Source organism: Xenopus tropicalis, chromosome 1, assembly GCF_000004195.4.
Source record: "Xenopus tropicalis strain Nigerian chromosome 1, UCB_Xtro_10.0, whole genome shotgun sequence".
Taxonomy (NCBI): domain Eukaryota; kingdom Metazoa; phylum Chordata; class Amphibia; order Anura; family Pipidae; genus Xenopus; species Xenopus tropicalis.
In genome coordinates this window covers 204,931,591-204,955,926 of record NC_030677.2, presented here as the reverse complement: position 1 = coordinate 204,955,926, position 24,336 = coordinate 204,931,591, and the positions used below count along the sequence as shown (strand labels likewise).

The 24,336-nt window shown below is 44.9% G+C and overlaps 1 protein-coding gene across 1 annotated transcript in view; it reads left to right on the top strand.

Moving 5' to 3' along the window:
• mapk4 (mitogen-activated protein kinase 4) overlaps positions 1-24,286 on the top strand; it is a 55,684-nt gene extending 31,398 nt beyond the window's left edge. Inside the window, exons 2-6 of the mRNA XM_004910358.4 lie at positions 2,526-3,835; positions 15,503-15,647; positions 20,172-20,333; positions 22,476-22,677; positions 23,062-24,286. Coding sequence (XP_004910415.1) covers positions 3,290-3,835; positions 15,503-15,647; positions 20,172-20,333; positions 22,476-22,677; positions 23,062-23,740 — 1,734 coding nt within the window. The 5' untranslated portion in view covers positions 2,526-3,289 and the 3' untranslated portion in view covers positions 23,741-24,286. The remainder of the gene's footprint in view (positions 1-2,525; positions 3,836-15,502; positions 15,648-20,171; positions 20,334-22,475; positions 22,678-23,061) is intronic.
• Positions 24,287-24,336: the final 50 nt, after the last annotated feature.

Below are 24,336 nucleotides of genomic sequence, written 5' to 3'. Positions count from 1 at the left end.
GTACTGTTTTATTATTACAGAGAAAAGGGAATCATGTAACCATGAAATAAACCCAATAGGGCTGTTCTGCCCCAATAAGGGGTAATTATATCTTAGTTGGGATCAAGTACAGGTACTGTTTTATTATTACAGAGAAAAGGGAATCATTTAACCATTAAATAAACCCAATAGGGCTGTTCTGCCCCAATAAGGGGTAATTATATCTTAGTTGGGATCAAGTACAGGTACTGTTTTATTATTACAGAGAAAAGGGAATCATTTAACCCTGAAATAAACCCAATAGGACTGTTCTGCCCCAATAAGGGGTAATTATATCTTAGTTGGGATCAAGTACAGGTACTGTTTTATTATCAGAGAGAGAAAAAGGAATCATTTTTAGGTTTCAGGATAAGGGGTTTGATACCTTTAATGGGCACAACACAGATAAGTATGACACGGTCACTGCAATAATAACCCCATAATCCCTATTTCTGCACAACCAACACCTCCCTACAGAATATATCATATTATTGGCCTGGAGCTGCCATAAGGCAGGAATGCCATGGAACAGAGAGCATTTTATAAAGAATTCTATATTTGCACACTCTGCCCGACAACTAGTCTGGATTCCAGAGAATCTCACTGAATATCACAAATGTCCCACTTTAACGTGCCCTTGTGGGAATTCTGGGAGCTATTTATAGGAGATATAGCGACACAAGTGTATGTAGCACGGGTATATCAAGGGCAGACAGCAGCTATTTAAGGCTTATACATTGGCTTTACCTGCTCTAAAAAGTTAATTAAAAGGTGAATTACCACTTTAACACTTTTTATTATTATTATTATTATTATTTATATACTTTGCAGGTGCAACGGAACGTACAGTCTGTCTGTCTGTCTATCTGCCCATCTATCTATGGTTCCTGATAGAACTGACCATAGTGTATGTGAATGTGTCAGTACATAGGTTTCTAAGAGAAATTACGCAGCTACTTAGAAAAAACTCAGAGCAGGAACATAGGTGTCCCTTATTAATGAAGGTCGGACTGGCCAGTCGGGATACTGGGAGAAACCCCAGTGGGCCCCACTGCACAAAGTTGTGTATGACTGACAAGTTTTCTTAAGGTGGGGAGAATGTCATTGGCGGCTTGGTGCCAGTAGGGGGCGGATATTATGAGTGCTGGTCTAGGCAGTCAGCGGGGGGGGGGGGGGGGGGGTGAGCTTAGGAGGAGTGGGGCAAATTATCCCCAGTGACTGATAGGGAGCACCTGGAATATGTGTGTGCTATAAGTCTTACAAAAATACAATTAACGTGGCATTTTAAACTCAACTCAAGGGCCCACCACCCAACCACCGCTGCTCCCCACTATGCTCCCTGGCACTGCTGTTCTTGCTCCGCTTACTTTGCTGTTAAAAATTAAAGATGGCCATGCTTTCTACAGGGAACACACAGACATCTTTTATTTTTAATAGCGAAATAAGTAGTGCAGTGGAGGCTAGGGGCACAGCAGGGAGTGGTGGAGGCTGGGAGGTGGGCCCTTGAGTTGGGGGCATGGGGCGGCTGGTTTGTGGGAGGTTGCAGGGCCCAACATGGTCAAAGCCCACCCGGATTTTTCCTTGTATGCTGGTGGGCCAGAAAGACTCCCTTAGACTGATTCGGCAGCTTATAGGCCCATGTAGGGGCACTAACGATGGGCCTGCCCGACCGATATCTGGCCTGAAATCAAGCAGATATCGATTGGGCAGGTTAAAAAATTTAGTCGGATCGGGGACCGCATCGGCTCGTTGATTCAATCCCTGAACCGACTGTGCCTATTACCAGCGTTCTAATTTCATTATTTGGGCCCCAGGCCAAAAGACCGAATTAGCCGATATCACCCACCCTTAACGTGTATGGCCACCTTAAACGCCTGCATGATAATAGGGTGGATATTAGTACATTATGGCCACACACACAACTAAATTACACTTATCTTCCTAGTGAGGACTCATTTCTTTTTTACTCTCATGGTTCCTCATGGTCTGATATAAACCAACCTGATTATTCATTTTGGCCAATTACTAAAGAGCTTGGCAACAAACAAACTGTCTCTCCAATCTGCCTGCCATGTGTGTGTGTGTGGGGCAATGTTACACATAATATACAGTATTGGTATAAGGCTGTGGCAGTAAAACTTGCAGAACTGCCACGTAACAATTTAGTACCTGTAGACGTTAATGTGCAGCATCCTTAGGTGCCCTCTAGTGTGATTTTGGTTTCCTGGGGAAAAAAAGGCAGTTTTCTTAAATTATAAACATATGTTTTACGTGTTGAACACCATAATGATTATGGCCTATTTTCCCATTACTGAACTTAATTGGCTCCGACATCACCTGGGGCTGCGACTCAAGGAATGCATTAGTGTAGGTAAGCGCGGCTAATGAGTTACCAAAGGTCGAGCAATGAAACCGTGGTAAATGTTAACCTTCAGCAGTACAAATGAACAGATATGGCCAGCATGCATTGCCCTTATCCATTCAATCAATCCTGTGCTTGCTTTCAGAGAGAATGGCAGCCGTATAGAGAGTGACAGTCAGCACTTCCCAATGCCGGGGAAACCCAAGTCCAAAGTCATTTCACGCTGGAAAGAGACAGGATCATCTTGGGCAGCAGAGCCGGATCCCTGTACCGAGGGTGTGGAATCAGCTTGAATCAAGGTCCTGCTACAGAAGCTGTTGTTGACCACTTGGCTGTCCCAAGATGGATTATAAATACATGGAGAGAGGGTGATGTGACTTGATCTGCAGGATCTGGTTAAGCATTACACAGACTGCACGGCACAGGTGGAATGAATGAGCTGAGCCGGTGAGGTGCACACACTCGCATAGCAAGGTTTATGGAGGAGGGCGTCTAGGGAAATGACCTGTGAATGGCTTGTTTGGCTTTGGCTATAAAGTGACATCATGGCTTGAGGTGTCAGCGGGATGGTTACAAAACCAGCAAGCTCTGTATGTGCCCTGCAGACTGTAAAGAACCAGCAGGCAGCTTGGTGCCAAGACACCACTACTTTCTGCTATAGTGTTTGTATATTTTATTATACACGGCCTCACATTAAAATGTGGCCAAAATATTTGCTAAAAAGATCATTTTAGAAGTTTCCTACAAAGTATTTTTCTAGTGCCATTTCTATAGAACCCTGTGTTTAAGCATAGTCTTCCTTCCCTACCGTACTGTTACGGTTCCTGCTGCCTACTACAACATTCGGAGCTTCCAAAAGGGACACTTTCCATCTTACAGCCAAGGATAAACCCAAACGTTGCCAGTGCCATGGCAGAGAAGTGTGAGTATATTGCCAACATGTATGGCTACGATTTGGGCTGCCATTTTGTGGATTTTAAGCCGTTGGGGTTTGGGGCCAATGGTTTAGTTCTGTCAGCTGTCGACAGCAAGAACTCGAGAAGGGTGGCTGTGAAAAAGATTGCCATCAGCGATGGGCGAAGCATGAAGCACGCCTTGAGGGAAATTAAGATTATCCGGCGTCTGAACCATGACAACATTGTAAAAGTCCATGCAGTCCTGGGTCCGAGAGGAGCTGACTTACAAGGAGATATATTAAAGTACAACTTGGTGTATATTGTGCAGGAGCATATGGAGACCGACCTCGCCCAGCTGCTGGAACAAGGTCCCCTTACTGAAGACCACGCTAAGCTGTTCATGTACCAGCTCCTCCGAGGGCTCAAGTACATTCACTCAACCAACGTGCTTCACAGGGATTTAAAGCCGGCCAATATATTCATCAGTACTGAGGAACTGCTGCTCAAGATTGGGGATTTTGGATTGGCCAGGATTGTGGACCAACATTACTCACATAAGGTATGGTGACTCTTCTTAACATCCTTTTACTCCATTGTACTCTACATCAACGCAAGAATCAGGTGAAACTAGCAAGTTGTAAATGTGAAATAAAACAGATCTGCCATGGTTTGTATTGGTGCCCTTGTGTAGAACAAAGGTTTTCAGACTTTTTTGGACCTCATTGTGGTCATAACAAGTTCTATCAGGCACCTAGCCACCGCTAAAAGCTTGGGGTTGTGCTTCTGGAAATATTTAGGCAAGGCGCATAGGTATTAAGCTTCACTATCACCTTCATTTTTATTCAAACTGGACCACACATTGTTTGGCATGGACTTTGCTAGGGGTCCAGCAACTCAGCAGAATGTTTTTAAACATGAATATACAGGTATAGATCTGTTATCCAGAAACCCATTATCCTGAGACCTCTGAATTATGGGAAGGTCATCTCCCATAGACTCCATTATAATCATTACTATAAAACAGAACATTGTACGTGATCCAAAGTAGGATACAACTGACCCTATTGGGTTTATTTCATGTTTAAATTATTTTTTAGCAGACTTAAGATATTAAGATCTAAATTACAGAAAGATCCCTTATCTGGAAAACCCCAGGTCCCAGGATTCAGGATAACAGGTCCCATACCTGTACTGATATAGAATATACTGTATATGCAACTGGCAAAAGAGGTTTATTATTATTATATATGGAAGGCAGGTTTACTTTTGAAATGAAGTCTTCTTCAACATCTTCAAGTTTCTCTACAATAAATATCCTTGTATGAAAAGTGTGTTATTTGCCCCAAACTGCTAAGCTTTCCTGTAAATATTATCAGTCTGTCGTATCAGCTTTAAAGAACTTAAGGGGGCCATACACATTCAGATCCGCTCGCTTAGCGATGTCGCCAAGTGAGCGTATCTTCTCCCAATATCCCCCACCTACGGGTGGGCGATATCGGGCGAATATGGGGCCAAACAATCAAATTATAATGACAGGTATAGGCAAAGTTGGTCCGGGGACCGCATCGGTTCATCCGACTAAATTTCTTAACCTGCCCGATCGAGATCTGGCCGAATTCAGGTCAGATATCGGTCGGGCAGCCCCGGTGTTAGTGCCCCTACACGGCCGATTAGCTTCTGAATCGGCCTGTGTATGGCCACCTTTAGTCCCATGTTTTCAAGCAGAGCTTTTCCATGTTGTTTAAGGTATTTTCCTTGCAAGTTCAACTCAATTCTTGCTAAAACTGCAATAAAACTTTATTAGGGTTGCATATTGGACTTGACAAGACTTTTCCAAAATCTGTACACGTTTGCGTAGACTGAAATGAAATTCATAGGAACATTCTATGCTGCACATCCCACTTCTGGAGAAGTTACAGCATCTGAATTGATTAGGTTTAATGATTGTCTGGTAGAAAGCAGACTTTGTGGTTCCAGATTCAGCAGATGTTCAGATCCTGATGAGGAAAAGCAGTACCAGGGTATAATAGACGATACCTGAGAGCTGGGATGAGGTGACTAGTATGGAAGGTGGAGATATTGCCAAATGACAATAACATGACAACCATTATCCCAGAAACCTGTGGCTCATGTATGTTCTTTGTGAAGCTCTTTGTTTTCATGAAGAACAATTCTTTTTCTCCATTTATGTTGGAGATTCAGTCTAAATAAGAGGCCTGCAGAGAAATATAAACATGGGCCAAACTGTGTTAGTCTTTCATATCACATAGTCACTTTAGCTTCATCTTACATAAGAATGGCTTTAACTTGAGGGATGAAAACATAATTTTCCCCCTTTATAGGTCCCTGGTAAGGCCTCACCTTGAGTATGGGGGGCAGTTTTGGGCTCCAGTCCTTAAGAAGGATATTAATGAGCTGGAGAGAGGGGTCCTGAACGTAATGGATTTTGGTCTTTTTCAGCCCAACTTAACTATATAACTATCTCTCTATACCAGTGGTTTCAACCTTCCTAATGCCGTGACCCTTTAATACAGTTCCTTATGTTGTGGTGACCCCCAACCATAAAATTATTCCTAAGACCATCGGCGACCCCTGTAAAGGGGGTGGTTTGACCCCCAAAGGGGTCCCGACCCACAAGTTGAGAGCCGCTGGTCTATACTGTCTCCCAGTAAACCAATATTGTTTTATCCTGGCATATCTCCATGTAGTGGAAGAGCAATTTCCCTCTCCCATATATAATGCAGCCCCTATGCTTTATGTCCCATTGGGTCTCTATAGAGATCTGAACAAGTGACGGATCAGCTCCATCCAGACAAGCAGAAAATCGAACAAGTAACTTGTGGAATGAAGGTGATTCGGCTGTGACAACAGGACTTTCACTCATTCTGTCTGTTCCTTTTCCATTCAACCAAAACTCATAGTTTATAATGTAGAACCTTGATTGGCAGCCCTATTTTTGAGGTGTCTTTGCGGCAGGGTGAAGCTCCGGTCCAATCAAGCCTCGGCTTTAGTGCCCGCATCATTAGAGCGGCTCCAGACACCTTTGCATTTCCCAGTTGTGTAAACGCAGGAGATTAGTGTTTTATTGGCTCGGCCACTTTCTGCTCGGTGTGTTCACATTAGTGATTAACTGCTGCTCCGCTGGTAACCGCTGCCGATCGTGATTATCTCGCTGTTCCCCTGCTCTTTGCGGATATAATGGATGGATTCTAATGCGTCGAGTTCCAGGAATGTAGTCAGAGGGGTAGGTTAAGCATTCTGCCTATGTTAGCGCCTGAATAAAACATGACCCACTGGGTTAACCCATTCGGAGCAAACATATGGGGATCCCTTTAAGTCAGGGGTCCCCAACCTTTTTTTACCCGTGAGTCACATCCAAATGTAAAAAGATTTGGGGAGTAAATCAAGCATAAAAAATGTTCCTGGGGTGCCAAATAAGGGCTATGATTAGCCCCTATGCGGACTGGCAGCCTACAAGGGGCTCTGTTTGGCAGGTTTTTATTCAACCAAAACTTGCCCAAAAGCCAGGAATTGAAAAATAATCACCTACTTTGATGCCACTGGGAGCAACACCCAAGGGGTTGGGGAGCAACATGTTGCCCCTGAGCCACTGGTTGGGGATCCCGGCTTTAGGCAAAAAGAACTCTGAAAGCAACAATAAACATGTTGGGTTCATGGCATGGGTGGTGTGTTCTTGTTGGGTGTTTTAGTTTCCATTTGCCAAAGGCTGCACAACTGGATTCTGATGCTTCTCGACGGGCATTTGCCTTCAGCCGTAAAGTACAGTGCATAGCAAATGGAAAAAAATGGTTTAGAAAAAGCTGAGAATCTACCACATGTGGAATGAGCCTTAGGAATATCCAACACACTAGGGCTCATTTATAAACACTGGGCAAATTTGCACCTGGGCGGTAACCCATAGCAACCAATTAGTGACTACATTTATCCAGCCAGCTGTAGGTAGAACAATGAAAGCAGATTTCTAATTGGTTGCCATGGGTTAATCCCCAGGTAAAAATTTGTCCTGTGTTTATAAATGACCCCCGCTGAATATTGATTGCTGCTACATGTGGCATACAGCACTGACTTGAATTAGAAGAAATGTGCCCACTTGGTGCCTACAATGAGCAAATCAAAATATATGCAAGTAGTAACTGGCAATGCAGAGTAACTAGTGGCTCTTATCATTGAAGTCAATGGGAAGTGACTTGATAGAATGAAATATATGAGGCAAGTGTTTTTGCCTCCAGTGGCCAAATGGGCAGGGAAAGTACCAGCCGCTTCTGTTTCTGAGCTCTTCTATTGAGTTGTTGTGGTGCCACCGGTTCCACCTAACGATCTGGGTTTCCTGCAGTAGAACCGCACCAGATCCAGGTTTGGGCTTAAGATAAGGCCAGAGGATTAGATTCACAGACATTTTATGATTGTACCTAAAAGAAAAGGTCAGATTCATTGTAGATCACATTTCAGACAGAATGGGGAGATCCCATAGCGGGGGAACAAATCAGTCAATAGAACAATTCCTACCACTTTGTTCTGGGTCTGTGGGCGCTACTGTTTCTTGTCCAAGTCATTTGTCGTTCCACAGGGTATTACGAACGGTGTATGGGTTGGAGAGGGGCAGAACACAGCTCATTACATAAGAGAATTTATATTTATATATTAACATTGTTCTTATTCTATTATTTGTCTTCATTTACTTGCTTTTATATGGGTCATTGAACTCCAAGGTGACTTCTAATATCCTCATATTTAAGGACAGAGGGTACATTATTTATTATAATACACAAGTTTCAGAGTCATGTGACAGAAATGACATCGCTAAGCACCGATTATAAATGATGACATCACCAAAGACCGTTTATAACGATATCATTTACAGGATATCCATGGCTCTTGTGTATTATAAGAATATAATGTACAGTCTGGCCATTTCTCTATGGGCCAAACTGTTAATTATATCCTTATAAACAGCACAATCCAACATCAGAACGCGCTGTTTATAACTTACAGACACAGCACTTGCTGCCCCTGTGCTCTCTGAGTGACTCTAGCCAATGTGTTGCCCCCAAGCTACCTGCACTTACTTACTTGACAGGCACATACTCACCCCCCCCTAACCCCCACATTCCCGCTCTCTATTTCAAGCCAGTCACTTACCCCTTGTTAACACTCTGTTCCTCTGGACCCGCTCGCTCCCCCTTCGTTTCTGCCCCCTCCTGCTCTGGACCTTCTCCCTCTCCGGAGCTGGACCCGTTTCACTTCATACAAATTTAGAAAGCCAAAGCGATGTTTAAGCCTTTCCACCGGCGACTCCTATTGTTGCCAATGAAAAGGCATTTCATACATTAAAGGTGGCTATACACCTTCAGATCCGCTCGCTTGGCGAAGTCGCCAATTGAGCGGATCTTCTCCCGATATCCCCCACCTACGAGTGGGCAATATCGGGAGAATCCAGGCTAATTTGATTGTTTGAACCTGGGGCCAATTGATCGAATTATAACAACGGGTATAGGCAAAGATTTTTTAACCTGCCCGATCGATATTGGCAGCTAGAATCGGCCCGTGTATGGGCACCTTTAGTCACCCGCGGTATCAGAGATATAGCGCTGGCGACTAAAGGTGGCCATACACGGGTTGATTGTAGCTGCCAATATCGCTCCGTGTAGGGGCAGGAACGAGGGGCCTGCCCGACCGATATCTGGCCTGAAATTGGCCAGATATTGATCGGGCAGGTTAAAAGATTTAGTCGGATCTGGGACCGCATTGGCTCGTTAATGCGGTCCTCGAACCGACTGCGCCCATTGCTCCTGTTATAATTTTCCCATTGGTAAGGGATATGGGGAGAAGATCCACTCACTCGTTCCGTGGGACATTAACCTAATATGGCTGCAGATGAGGCAGAACATGAGCTACTTGGCAGTAAAAGAGAAAGGACTGCTTGAAAATTCCAGGGGAAAAGATTCCTCTGCAAAACATGGTCCAAAGATTTGCCATTACATACACATAGTCTAATCTGTAGATCACAATGAATAATGTGCCCCCTACTAATATTTATAAGGATATTGGAAATCACCTCTGAGTTCCGTGACCTGTATAAATGCACTAATATCTTTACCAGACATTATCCACTATATATTGTACAGGTTTTTCATGGCTCTCGTGTTATGGTCTGTCTCAGGCAGTGGGGGAATGGGCAGCACAGATGGGTTGGGAACTCAGAAATCCCATGATAGGGACACGGAACCCATTAGATTTGTGATGGAGCTTTAAGTGTCTGATCATGGAAATAATAGCAGCGGCTGGAAGGCTATAATCTGTCATAAATGATATGTCGCTGTCACCCTGGGAAGCCGTCTCTGTATCTCTCGGGGAAGGAGACATCTAACCCTTTGGCACACAGACAGCGCCAATTCCACGCTATAAAGATCATCCCGGAGACATTCACTTGCACTGACCCCTCTCTGGCTACAGAACCTCTCGGTACTGGAATGAACTGGTTCGGACCATAACATTCCTCATTGAGACTATAATGGATGTTCACTTAATGTTGTTAAATGTAATTTAAAAGGTAACCATGTGACGAGGTAATTAGGCTGGCGAGATCCCATCCTGAGGTAACGCTGGGTATTAAAGGGGACGTTCACCCAAATCAAAAGAATTGTAATTCCATATACATCAATTACAGCAATTTTAAAATGATTTGCAGCCATTACTATGAAAGCACTTTGTTATCCCTCCACTGCTTTCCTGACTGCTCACACCATGGAAATGTTCTATCTGTAGTCAGATCTTTTCCAGCCGGGGCTTTAATTGCCACATTGCCTTCCTTGTTTATTATTAACGCACCTGAGAAGGAGAAGAAAAACAGATGTGTGCAAGGCATTGTGGGAATTAGATTCTTGGCAAGAGACCTGACTACTGAAGCAATAGGGGTCATTTACAACTGCCCCATTGCAAGTTCAGGAGCGCTAAGGGGTGCAATTGCATACCCCTTATTGTTCATCCAAAAGGTAGTTCGACCCAGGCCCGCTCCCCCCGCTGATCTCCCTCCCCAGTAGAAGATAAGTATAATGTACACACGCTTGGGGTGAAGGTGCTGGGGGTGTGGGGACCCCTGCAGATGCAGCCATGTTGGGCCCTGCACACCCCAGTCCAACCCTGGATGCGCCTCATGAATATAGCACTGCCAGTCGTAGGCAGACTGTATTTGGGGGCTCACCAAGGACCTGCAACTATTTAGCAAAGTGTAGGGCAGGGGCACAAGTGGGCCAATTAATTGCCCTCTGCACCTTGTTCACCACTTTGTAAATGATCCCTCGGATCTTTAGGCCACATATCCATGTAAGCCTAAAGCCATGGACCAGTAATCCCCAACCAGTGGCTCAGGGGCAACATGTTGCTCCCCAACCCCTTGGGTGTTGCTCTCAGTGCCCCCAAACCAGGGAGTTATTTTTGAATTCCTGACTTGGGGGCAAGTTTTGGTTGAATAAAAACAAGATTTCCTACCAAATAAAGCCCCTGTAAGTTGATAGGGTGCATAGAGGCTGCCTAATAGCCAATCACAGCCCTTATTTGGCTCCTCCATGAACTTTTATGGTGCTTGTGTTGCTCCCCAAGTCTTTTTACATTTGACTGTGGCTCACGAGTAAGAAAGGTTGGGTTCCATTGCACTGACCTGATTGAGGACTGAGGAGCATTTTGCTGCACAAAGTCTCTGATGAAGGTCACTGGGTTTTATCATTGTGGGCTGTTTTGCAGATATAGTGGATAACTAGACTTTATTAAGATAACAATAAAAACATTTCTATATAGTGTTAGACTGCTTTGTGCAGTGTTAGTCAGCGCTGGGTTAGTTGGGGCAGGCACTTAGGCATGTTCTTGCCCCCCCTTAGAGTTCCGGCACTTGCACCAGGGGCTGTATAATTAAGACCTGCAGGCTGTATCATGCATCCCATGGAGCTTTTGTTTGGTCGGTTTCCCTTATAAATGAGAGAATTACATAACCTGACCTTTTATATTTGGCCCCCAGCAGATGAGCTCATTTGTACCCATTGCAGCAGGGAGTTATTACCAAACAGAGGAAATGACCGTACAATAAATACAGTAGAAGATATCATGTCCCTCCTGCTATATCATTGGCTCTGTCCTTAAAGGTATAGTTCACCTTTACAAAACCCATCACTTTCAAATAGTATATGCCAATAATGGGCTTTTTTCAATTATAACAATTTGTGCCAAAATAGAAACATTCATTTTTAAAATGTATATTTTAGAAAGGGTAAATAAAAGTAGAAAATACAAAAGCACTGGGCAAAAAGTCTCTGCTTGTGGTGAAATATTTATAATGATACATTTTGTGAAGTTGAATTGCCCCTTTAAAGCACAGATGACCCAAAGCAATACTACTTGGCCTGCATGCCCCCCCGCAGCTTTCGCTTTCCAGGTTTGCAGGGCCCCCAGTTATTGCCCCCCACTGATTACACCCCATCTTCACCTCATCGAGTACCGGCCCTGCTGTTTGGCTTCATCATCTTTATTTATATATGTAGTGCCATCATGTTACCGGTTTCCATGTTCTTTTTACCTTAGATCTACGGCACATCTAAGGGGTCAATTTTTCAGTGCAAAGCAAGGTGTAAGTGCAATCTCCTATGGACTTTGTGCACCGCCGTACCCGTGCATCTCCCCCATAAATACAGGACAGGGCTGCCTTGCACCCATGGGCACATTTGGGCCTTATTTCCAGTCTGGGTGCTGAGTGAAGCCCAGGGTGTTTGTAAAGACCCCTATGGATCTGCAGTGCTTTCCCATTAATTCCAAGGCTAAATCTGTTTCTGAACTACAATTCCCAGCATCCCCGCTAAGGTTCATAGCTCATACAGCAGTGTTGTAATAAAAGACAATATAATCATTTTCTTATTTGGTTTTCACACTGGCAGAATTCTGCTGGGCCCATAAAGTCTCGCCCAGTACCGGCGGATTGTTCTGTGGGTGCAATGTTCCTGTTTGCGTTGCTATAATCTGAGCGCAGCTCCTCCAGTATCTCAATAAAACTCTGTAAAGCTCCGTAATGAGGGTCACGTGCCGAAGGCATGAAGTTATGCAACGAGCAGATAATGCCCCGTTATGATTAACTGGCTTTATGGTCCTGGATTTCCTATCTTATAATGCAAGGAATGTTTATTGTGTATGTTGTTTGCACCCTGAGGTTTAGGGTACATTGCAAGAACATCTTGGGGTGTATAGAGCAATATTCCGGCAGGGAGGGAGAATGAAACAGTCTGTGGGTGCAGTGTGCCCGGAGGGAGGTCATTTTGTGCCCTCAGCATTTAGTCCCTGAATGGAACGCAAGTTGCAGCTGTTGTTTCCGTCTGTCCTGCTTGTTGGGGTGACTGCTGCTCATCAGAGGGGGGCAAGTGAATACAGAGATGCCTGAATTTGGCAGCACTGTATTCATAAGGGGCAGATGAGGAAAGCACCTAGGTGGACCCCCTTCCCACCCCTGCCCATCACCCGCCATTCAGACTCACAAGTTAGGGAGCACCAGTGATAACTTACTGCCTGCTTATGGCAGGTTGTACAGACAGGGTTGCCTTGCACCCACCAACATTGTGCTCTGCACCCCAAGAATGATTTTTTATACCGTGCAAGGTGCAGAGTGCAGCCAGACCAAAGATATCTCTGAATCAGCACTAGGGGGCGTGCTTTTGCATGTTGGTTGTGGCAGTTATAGTTGCTGTTCAAAAAGAGGATTGTTGCTAATAAAACCTGGTTGTGCCGTTACCTGCCAGTGCTTCTTGACAAGCCAAGACCTTCAAACCTGCATGTTGGGGTTAATAAATGTGTGATGTCACCCATATCCTATCCCATCCAGTGACATCAGCACCCATACCGTGCCTCCTACATTGATTTCTCTACCCAACATTACCATTACAGTAGAGGGCAGGTCCGTTTATAAATCAAGAAATATCTGAGTGGAAGGGTAGGGATGGGGATCGGGTGCATCACTAATGTGCCCATAAGTTCATAGTCAAAACGTTTTGCCTTTATCTGCCAATCTCCCACTTCTGCCTGGCAGGACAATGTGTCGGACCCAGGAAAGCCACCATTTTCACTCGCCAAAGCCAGATGCGATGCTCCTGCTAATCACAAAGTGCCCCTGGAAGTGGTATGGCAGCTCTGCACTCTCTCTGGCTGAATCGAGGCCAATCACAGGCAGACAAGGGGCTGTCGGAATGATGAAATAAAAGTATATTACCTGGGTGAAAGGGCACGCTGCAGGAATCTTATCTCACATGAGAATCCACCTACTCCCTCAGCAAATCTCTGAGAATCCTCTTAAACCCATTTGTGTCAGTCAGAGCCAAATAACAACTTACAGGCAGAACCTTGAACCCACCTTTAACAGACTGGGCTGATTTTATGGTGCCAGCTTTAGTGACTGCACATGGAACGCAGCCCGACAACTTTATTGCCTTTAGTGTATAAAATCATGTAAATAGTATCAGACAGCTGCAAGGGTGCGCGACTTCAGGAAACCGAAGCAATGCGATGGCCTTTCCACCAGCGACGCCTATTGTTGCTGCAGGAAAGGCATTTTGGTTAGTTGCATGCGATAGCAGAGATCTGTTGCAGGCGACTGAGCTGCTCTTTGGTCCTTAGCTTAAGTCTCCACTTTACCCTACTGTCACTATCTTCCCCCACCTCTCTCAATCTAATCTTCATATTGCCCTACTGTTATCATCTTGCCCCACTATTTCAATCTTGTCCAACTGTCTTCACCTAATCGTTCAGTCTAAATCCATTGCTACCATCTCCATTCTTACCCTGCTGTCATCAAGTCCTTCCACCTTTATCTTTCCCTACTGTTGCTATCCTGTCCTTCCATTTTGCCCTACTCCAACTAATTATTCTTTACATCTTCATTTTGCTCTGCTGTCACCACTTGGTCCTTCCATCTCTATCTTGCTCTACATCTACTGTCTCCATCAAGTCCTTCATTCTTTATCTTGTCCTACTGTCTCCATCAAGTCCTTCATTCTTTATCTTGCCCTACTGTCCCCATCAAGTCCTTCATTCTTTATCTTGCCCTACTGTCCCCATCAAGTCCTTCATTCTTTATCTTGCCCTACTGTCTCCATCAAGTCCTTCATTCTTTATCTTGCCCTACTGTCTCCATCAAGTCCTTCATTCTTTATCTTGCCCTACTGTCTCCATCAAGTCCTTCATTCTTTATCTTGCCCTACTGTCCCCATCAAGTCCTTTTGTCTTTATCTTTCCCTACTGTTGCCATCTAGTTCTTTTATCTCCATTTTGCCGTACAGTCACCATGAAGTCCTTCTGTCTTCATATTGCTACTGTCAGTATTTGCCGGAATCGTGCTGCCGTGTGTGCCATCCCACCGGCGACTTACATTGTTGCCGGTGGGATGGCAGGTGATGGCAACTCGGGGAGATTAGTTGCCCGCGAACAGGGAGTTTTGTCGCGGGCGACTAATCTCCCCGTGTGCCAGAGCCCTAAGCCCTTCTGTCTTTATCTTCCCCTACTGTCACCAACAAGCCCTTCGTTTCATCTTGCCCTGCTCTTGCCATCTAGTCTTCTCACCTTAATTAGTGGGATTTTTACATAAACAGGTGAATGATCAGTTGGCAGTGATCCTATAGGCAATACAAGGTAGCACTTTAGATAACTGTGTGAGGCCAAGAACCCAATTATATTTGAAATGATAGATTCCATCTCGCAGTTGGGAGTTCTGATGCGCCAGTTAGAGGCGCTACATGTTTGACAGCCCCGCAGAGTGGAAGTGCTGTATCGGCGACACCAGGATCATTAATCTTGGATAGAATTATGCTGACTTTAGCCAAAGTTGATTTCTGTCAGTGATTGTGTGAACCTAGCACATCCAGTAATTAATTTAAAGAAGGAAACACTATTAAGATTTTCCTGGTACTCAATATTTTAAAGGGGAACTCCACTCAGTTGATACACAGTATAATTTGTCCTTTGTTCTTATATCAATGTAACCCTTATATGAGCCATGTGTAGTTCAACAACAGCTACAGAATTCTCCTTATTCAAAACCTGCCATAACCTAACGTTTCTGTCATTCAAGTTACAATATAACATGTTTCTGTATCACTGATTATATTCTGTACTGTTACATTGAATGTAAATGATTTGTCATTATAGTAAATGAGACTCTTAAAATTCTGTTTTTCTTTAGGGCTATCTCTCTGAAGGGCTGGTAACGAAATGGTATCGATCCCCACGGCTTCTGCTGTCCCCTAACAACTATACTAAGGCTATTGATATGTGGGCGGCGGGGTGCATACTGGCAGAGATGCTCACAGGGAGAATGCTGTTTGCAGGTAAAAGGTTATTCCCATCCTGTGCACTCCTTTAATACTATATAATGCACAAGAATACATGAGTGATACTCAGAGTCCCCTGTATAACTCAGCCTGCAGCCTTGTGCCTTTATATGGGCACAGAACCCCTCAGTGACTGCTAATATCCTTATCATTTACAGTAGGGGGTACATTATCCCTTATAATACATGAGTGATACTCAGAGTTCCCTGTATAACTCAGCCTGCAGCCTTGTGCCTTTATATGGGCACAGAACCCCTCAGTGACTGCTAATATCCTTATCATTTACAGTAGGGGGTACATTATCCCTTATAATACATGAGTGATACTCAGAGTTCCCTGTATAACTCAGCCTGCAGCCTTGTGCCTTTATATGGGCACAGAACCCCTCAGTGACTGCTAATATCCTTATCATTTACAGTAGGGGGTACATTATCCCTTATAATACATGAGTGATACTCAGAGTTCCCTGTATAACTCAGCCTGCAGCCTTGTGCCTTTATATGGGCACAGAACCCCTCAGTGACTGCTAATATCCTTATCATTTACAGTAGGGGGTACATTATCCCTTATAATACATGAGTGATACTCAGAGTTCCCTGTATAACTCAGCCTGCAGCCTTGTGCCTTTATATGGGCACAGAACCCCTCAGTGACTGCTAATATCCTTATCATTTACAGTAGGGGGTACATTATCCCTTATAATACATGAGTGATACTCAGAGTTCCCTGTATAACTCAGCCTGCAGCCTTGTGCCTTTATATGGGCACAGAACCCCTCAGTGACTGCTAATATCCTTATCATTTACAGTAGGGGGTACATTATCCCTTATAATACATGAGTGATACTCAGAGTTCCCTGTATAACTCAGCCTGCAGCCTTGTGCCTTTATATGGGCACAGAACCCCTCAGTGACTGCTAATATCCTTATCATTTACAGTAGGGGGTACATTATCCCTTATAATACATGAGTGATACTCAGAGTCCCCTGTATAACTCAGCCTGCAGCCTTGTGCCTTTATATGGGCACAGAACCCCTCAGTGACTGCTAATATCCTTATCATTTACAGTAGGGGGTACATTATCCCTTATAATACATGAGTGATACTCAGAGTTCCCTGTATAACTCAGCCTGCAGCCTTGTGCCTTTATATGGGCACAGAACCCCTCAGTGACTGCTAATATCCTTATCATTTACAGTAGGGGGTACATTATCCCTTATAATACATGAGTGATACTCAGAGTTCCCTGTATAACTCAGCCTGCAGCCTTGTGCCTTTATATGGGCACAGAACCCCTCAGTGACTGCTAATATCCTTATCATTTACAGTAGGGGGTACATTATCCCTTATAATACATGAGTGATACTCAGAGTTCCCTGTATAACTCAGCCTGCAGCCTTGTGCCTTTATATGGGCACAGAACCCCTCAGTGACTGCTAATATCCTTATCATTTACAGTAGGGGGTACATTATCCCTTATAATACATGAGTGATACTCAGAGTTCCCTGTATAACTCAGCCTGCAGCCTTGTGCCTTTATATGGGCACATAACCCCTCAGTGACTTCTAATATCCTTATCATTTACAGTAGGGGGTTCAGAGATGGTTTGCTGGTATGAGAAAGAACAACCTGGTAACCTTACAGCAGGGATCTTGAGACTTCTGACCCCCCTCTGTGGTCAAGCATTTGGTCAGACCATCTTTAATTATAACTAGGTTACAAATAGAGAACATTCTGTACAGACACGTGGGGGAATTTTCTGCCGAATTAATCTGACTGCGGGTTATTTTGTTTTTGTTTTGTTTTTTTTTGTATTAGAAAAGTACAATAAAACTAAGAGGCTTATGTGCTGTGTAAGAAGATATTGCCGCGGATAAGGAGATTATACATGCATTTCCATGGCTTTTATATGAGCTACAGTATCTCCCAAGTAGTTTGTGCCTCTCCGCTCTTTCATTTCTGTTATATAATTCTTATTATAGGATGTATTCCCACTTATGATCATAAGGGATCTTCAAACAAAACCTTTATGTTTATAGAGATTTATAGATATTTTTATTTCCATTAGCGACTGGGTGGAAAGCTGGCCTAATATGGAATAACTTGCTTACTTTGATATTGTGCATTCTTGCTGTGAAGGGGTTAATTGCTTGTGACCAGTTACCATTATCCCCATTACTTTTTCTTTTTCTCATTACAAAACTTTCCCCTTTATATATATCTCTATAGCGAATCCCCCCCACCCCCCAAGGCTTCCAGCATTTACAGCAGCTTTGTGATGGGGTCCAGCAGTCATTAAACAGGCCTCGCGGGGCAGCTCGGTGTAGGTTTAATTGCGGTGCCACACATGATTAGCCACGGCAGGATAATAAGGTCCCACACGGCTCATTAAAGGGGAAACAATGTAGCATTAAAGTAGCTGTATTTTGTTCTCTTAATAAAATCACTGCCTTTCCTGACTAGCAACCGCACAGTATAGGCACCTCTTTATTACTCTTTTACTTTGTCATTTTTGGCCGAAACTCATTACAAGTGATACTAAGGGGTTTAGAGTTTAGAGCTTTATACATTAAAAACTCACATTTTGATAAATCTGCCCCTAAAAGTGTTGGGTTGAAAGGTCAATTCCCCTGGGCCTTTTTGGGGGGAAGTATATAAGCTGGCCATAGCAAATCTGACCATTTGGTGACTACATTTGGGCAGATTTGCCTATCCACGTGCTGGGCCAAATAAGCCATTATTGGATTATACAGAGGGGCCTACAGGCCTGTTGAAGAGAACCACAGCACCCCATGATACCCTAGTCACATGGGAAAATCAAACCTGCCCTGTTGTTGTCTGGCTGATTTTTGGCTGGATACCAGTTGGGCAGGCCCCATGCAGACACCAGTAAACATGACCATGCTCTGGAAGATTTGCTCGTTTGGCGAGGTCACCAAGTGAGCAGATCTTCTCCTGACATGCCCACCTAAAGATGGGCAATATTGGGCTAATTTGATTGTTTGGCCCTAGAGCCAATGACGGTAATGGGCACAGTCGGTTCGGGGACCACTTCAACGAGCCGTTGGGGTCCCCGATCCGACTGAATTTTTTAATCGGCCCGATTGATATCTGGGCGATTTCTGATGTTGGTCGGGCAGGCCCGTCATTGCTGACGCTACACGGGTCGATAAGCTGCCAAATCGGTTCGTGTATGGCCACCTATAGGCATAGGGGGATCGGGGACGTGGTCATCAGTCCGACGAAAAATCAAACCTGCTCAATGGAGATCTAGCCAATTTAGGCTTGATCTTGGTCAAGCCTAAATTGGAATCGGCAGCTAAAATTTGCCTGTGTATGGCCACCTTAAGCTATTGACTTGGTCTGGCAGGGCAGCCTAGTTTTGACTACCTCTAGATATTTGGGGTTAATAGACTAGGCAATTGTATCCTGCTTTGCAGCAATGGGGTCCTAGGATCACTGCCAGCCAGGGCATCTGAAAGGAGTTTATATGTTCTCCCTGTGCCTACATGGGTTTCCTCCCATACTCCAACAACATACAAGCAGGTTAATTGGCTCCTGATAAGACTGCCTAGTATGTGAGTGTGTGACGGGGCTCTTAGATTGTAAGCTCCACTGGCGCAGGGACTGATGGGAATGGGATAGGGACCTTAGATTGTAAGCTCACTGGGGCAGGGACTGATGGGAATGTGATAGGGACCTTAGATTGTAAGCTCACTGGGGCAGGGGCTGATGGGAATGTGATAGGGACCTTAGATTGTAAGCTCACTGGGGCAGGGACTGATGGGAATGGGATAGGGACCTTAGATTGTAAGCTCACTGGGGCAGGGACTGATGGGAATGTGATAGGGGCCTTAGATTGTAAGCTCCACTGGGGCAGGGACTGATGGGAATGTGATAGGGACCTTAGATTGTAAGCTCACTGGGGCAGGGACTGATGGGAATGTGATAGGGACCTTAGATTGTAAGCTCACTGGGGCAGGGACTGATGGGAATGTGATAGGGACCTTAGATTGTAAGCTCACTGGGGCAGGGACTGATGGGAATGTGATAGGGACCTTAGATTGTAAGCTCACTGGGGCAGGGACTGATGGGAATGTGATAGGGGCCTTAGATTGTAAGCTCCACTGGGGCAGGGGCTGATGGGAATGTGATAGGGACCTTAGATTGTAAGCTCACTGGGGCAGGGACTGATGGGAATGTGATAGGGGCCTTAGATTTTAAGCTCCACTGGGGCAGGGACTGATGGGAATGTGATAGGGACCTTAGATTGTAAGCTCACTGGGGCAGGGACTGATGGGAATGGGATAGGGACCTTAGATTGTAAGCTCACTGGGGCAGGGACTGATGGGAATGATAGAAAATCACTGTAAAGTGCTATGGAATAGAAATAAAGGATAATAATAACCCCACAGACGACAGAAGGCTAAAGAGCCAGGGCCCCTACTTTTCTAACTGGGGCCCTGGATACATTTACAGTTAATGGCGGTGCTGAAACCATATTTTTATTGCACTTTCAGGGAGCCATGAATTGGAGCAGATGCAGCTGATATTGGACACCATCCCTGTGATTCATGAGGAGGATAAGGAGGAGCTGCTCAAGGTCATGCCATCCTTCATAAACGCCTCCTGGGAGGTCCGGAAACCCCTGCGAAAGCTGCTCCCTGAGATGAACTCGGAGGGTAAGGATGAGCCTGGTTCTGTCCCATTGTGGGTTCCTGCCTTGTGGGATAGACCCCGGCGGATATGGCTTTCCTTTGGAGCCCACGTAGGGCCACTGTTCCAGTGACTGCCAGTTGCCATTATTCTGCTGCATAGATATATATATATATGGCACACAGTTTATTTGCCATGAAGCAGAACGGTTGCCTGCCCTGTATTTAAGCTTATTATTGTTTTTATATTTCATTTAAATCAGATTTGTGCACCAACACAGAGATGTAATGACTCACAGCTGCCAATGAGATGTTTCCTTAAAGCAAAAGCACAAGAAAAGATGTATTTTAATAGCCGGATGGTATTTCACTGGCATAGATGGTAAAATACCAACAAGGGCCAGGGCTGGTATTACAAATTTACCAGCAATATACCTGCCGGTAAATTTGTAGTCCCTAGTTGTTCAGCCTCCCGTCTGCCCCGATCCACCCCAATTCTGCCCCGACTTCCCCTCCATCCCGCTTAATGCCTCTTTAACACCGCTTTCTAGTTGATTCTCCCTCTCCTTTGCCTAATGGTGTAGCAGCTTCACCCCCAAATGTGTCATAGGCCTGCCCATTTTGCATTATATGCCCGCCCCTTTTGGTCCCACCCCTGCCTCCATGTCATTGGCCAGTAAGGGGCCCACAAAAAGGTGGCAACCCTATTCCCAGCCCTTATACCCTTTCTGTATCTTCTCTCTCTCTCCCTTTTCCTTTTCCCCTGCTTTTTATTCCCCTCTCTTCTCCACCCATTCTCCCCTGCCTGTAAGGAACAGAGCAGCCATAAGGGCCTCAGAGGAGTTCATGGAGTCTCCTGGGCCCCACAATGTTTAGAATTGCCCAATAATTGAAGAAGGCATTGAACCAACCCAGCAATCCATTTCTACTTATAGACCTGAGCCGCCCCATCTCTGTCACAAAGGGGGTTGGGGCAGATGTACATATATAAACTGAGGCTGCCGGAAGCCATGGGTATGGAGGGCTGAAGGAAGATCTCAGCCTGAACCCACCTAGATGTGCCGGGCCCTGAAGTGCTAATTGAGTTTCTGACAGGGCACGCCATATTGAGCTTATCCAGGGGGTACAGTTCTGGAATGCTTGCTGAGCTGAACTCCTTGCCTACTGGGAGATCTCCTGGTACCCTGCTGTGCCAGCCCAACCCTGCAGTTTGGTTGCAGATGGCTAAATCCTGTGTTTAGAACTCAGAAGCTAAAACAGAGCTGCTTCTCCCATATAAAGATCTTTATACCTAAGAAAGTTAATGGGGAGACCCTACAGATGCAACTTTAGTAAATGGAGCCATTTTGTTGAAGCAGAACCTCAGACACATTGGCCAGATATATGTCCTGACCAAAGACCAGTGACAACGAGTGACGGGGCAGTTTCTGTGCAATATACAGTATTTTGGGGATTACAGGAAATCTGGCCCTTGATTTCTGTTAATAATAAAAGAAATTCCAGAGCTTTCATTCCACCCATAGTGTTGTTACAATTTTGCTCCTTGAGTCCAATTTAATTTTCTGTCGCTTCGACTTATCTAATCCCTTTTTTATTGTCTCGTGGCCTGAAGCGGTTTCCTAAGCCTTCAATAAGCAGAGAATTTGCTTGGAGGATAAAGGGTCTATTCATACTGATGTATTAAAGGGAAAGTATGTCCTTGTTATAGATACTGTGCCATGCAAAGGTATTCTCAGATGGATTAGGGTCTGGACTCTACCACTGCATGGGTCATACCATGTATTCCAGTGCTTCACTGGAGGAATAAGTGACTGGATCATCAAAGTAGTTGGGTGATCCCCATGGTGATCCTTATGGACAATCAGTCAACATAAAGGGGATGTTTACTTTTATCAAAGTGCCAATATGTCTTTCTGTATGGAGTACTGGGGGTGGGGCCTGCCTGAGGAAGCCCTGTGCAAACAAAGAGCTGGTCATTTTGTGGAGAAGGGGTGATGTCCAACCTGTTTTCCCTCAAAGCAGTTTTGATATAAATAAGAGCTGCTGGAATATCCCCACCGTAGGGGGCATTATTGGGTTTTGGCATAATGGAACTGTGATGCCCATCTAGAGCCCAGAGTCTTGATTGATTTGGGAATAGCTATTATATGAATGTTTTTTTTCCACCAGCGATCGATTTCTTGGAAAAGATACTAACCTTCAACCCGATGGACCGGTTAACCGCCGAAGCTGCTCTACAGCATCCCTACATGAGCCCCTACTCCTGCCCCGAGGATGAGCCCATATCCCAACATCCGTTCCGGATTGAGGATGAAATTGATGACATTTTGCTCATGGAAGCCAGTCAGAGCCAACTCTCTAACTGGGACAGGTGAGACTTCCACCCACTTCCTTCATTACTTCCCATTGTCATTATCACTGGAACCCTGTTAACGTGGCCATACACGAAGTCGCCAAGCGAGATCTTCTCCCAGTATCCCCATCTACGGGTGGGCGATATCAGGCTAAACAATTGAATTAGAATGATGGGTATAGGCGCAGTCGGTTCAGGGGCCGCATCAACGAGTCAATGCGGTCACCGATCCGACTAAATTTTTAAACCTGCCCGATCGATATCTGGCCAGATATGGCCCTACATGGGCCGATAAGCTGCAGAGTTGGTTTAAGGGGACGATATAGGCAGCTAGAATCGGCCTGTGTATGGGCACCTTTAGGCAGCCCTGTAATATGTGCACTAATACTATCACTTCTATAGGTATCAAGTCAGCCTGTCTTCTGACATGGACTGGAGGTCTGACCTGAGCCGCGGGATGAGCGACGTCCAACGAGACCCCCGAGCCGGATCTGAACTGCAAGTAGAAGAAGCCCAAGTGGACCCGCGCAAGTATTCCCAGAGCAGCTCCGAGAGGTTCCTGGAACAATCCCACTCGTCCATGGATCGGGTTTTCGAGGGAGAGTCCTTTGAATACAAAGTGGGGTCCCCTTCCTACCTGGACAAGCTGCTCTGGAGAGACAACAAGCCCCACCACTACTCGGAACCCAAGCTAATTATGGATCTCTCCAACTGGAAAAGAACCACAATCCCACCCGCTGAGGACTTATCGCTGCAGGAGGAGCCATCCAACCTGTTTCTGGAGATCGCTCAGTGGGTGAAGAGCACCCAGGTTGGCCTTGAGTGTCCGTCCAACCCACCCTCAGAGACACAACAACACGACCCACCTTGCTCCCCTAGACACGAGTTGCCGCCGAGTAGTATCAGCAAAGACGCCGAGTCTCAGTTTGACCTCGATGTTTTTATTACCCGGGCGTTAAAGTTATGTACAAGCCCAGAAGACATAGCGGACAATAAAATGGCTGATCTCAATGGCGCTTGTATCTCAGAGCACCCGAATGACATTGTGCCAAAGGAAACATTTCACAAAGACCGATGGTAGGCGGGGCCTCTTTGAGTAACAACGCCCCTCTTTTTCCTAATGTTTTCACGACCCACACTGACAGTATAACAGATGGGACTATTTTACTGAACACATTTTTTATTGGTAGACATGAAAAACCTATCTCAAAAAATGGCGCCTTTGCTACAAAATGGCGGTTCGTCTCGTGACCCTTTTACATTGAAGATAAGAAGCTATTTTTCTCCTCTTTTGGGAATCTTTACAATGAAAACACCAGAAAAAAAAAATGCTGTAAATCAAATGATTTATTTTGTATTAAAAGACGCATCTGGGATCTCCATTTACCGTATGATCATTTAAAGGGACACTGACACTTTCCGCCGGAAACGGACTCCGGAGCTGATATGGGCGTGTCAGCCTTCCTTTAAAGCAAAATATACTCCGATTCTGAGTACGGTTTCATTTTTTCTTTTTTTTTTCCTGTCAACTGCAATGTGAAGTAGGGGGAGGTGACACGGGCGCATATTGTTTTTTTAAATCTGTCAGCATTTATTTAGAGCGAAATATACCCTGATTCTGATAATGTTTTAATTTATTTATTTTTTCTCTTAAATAGGCTGTGAAGTATGGAGGGC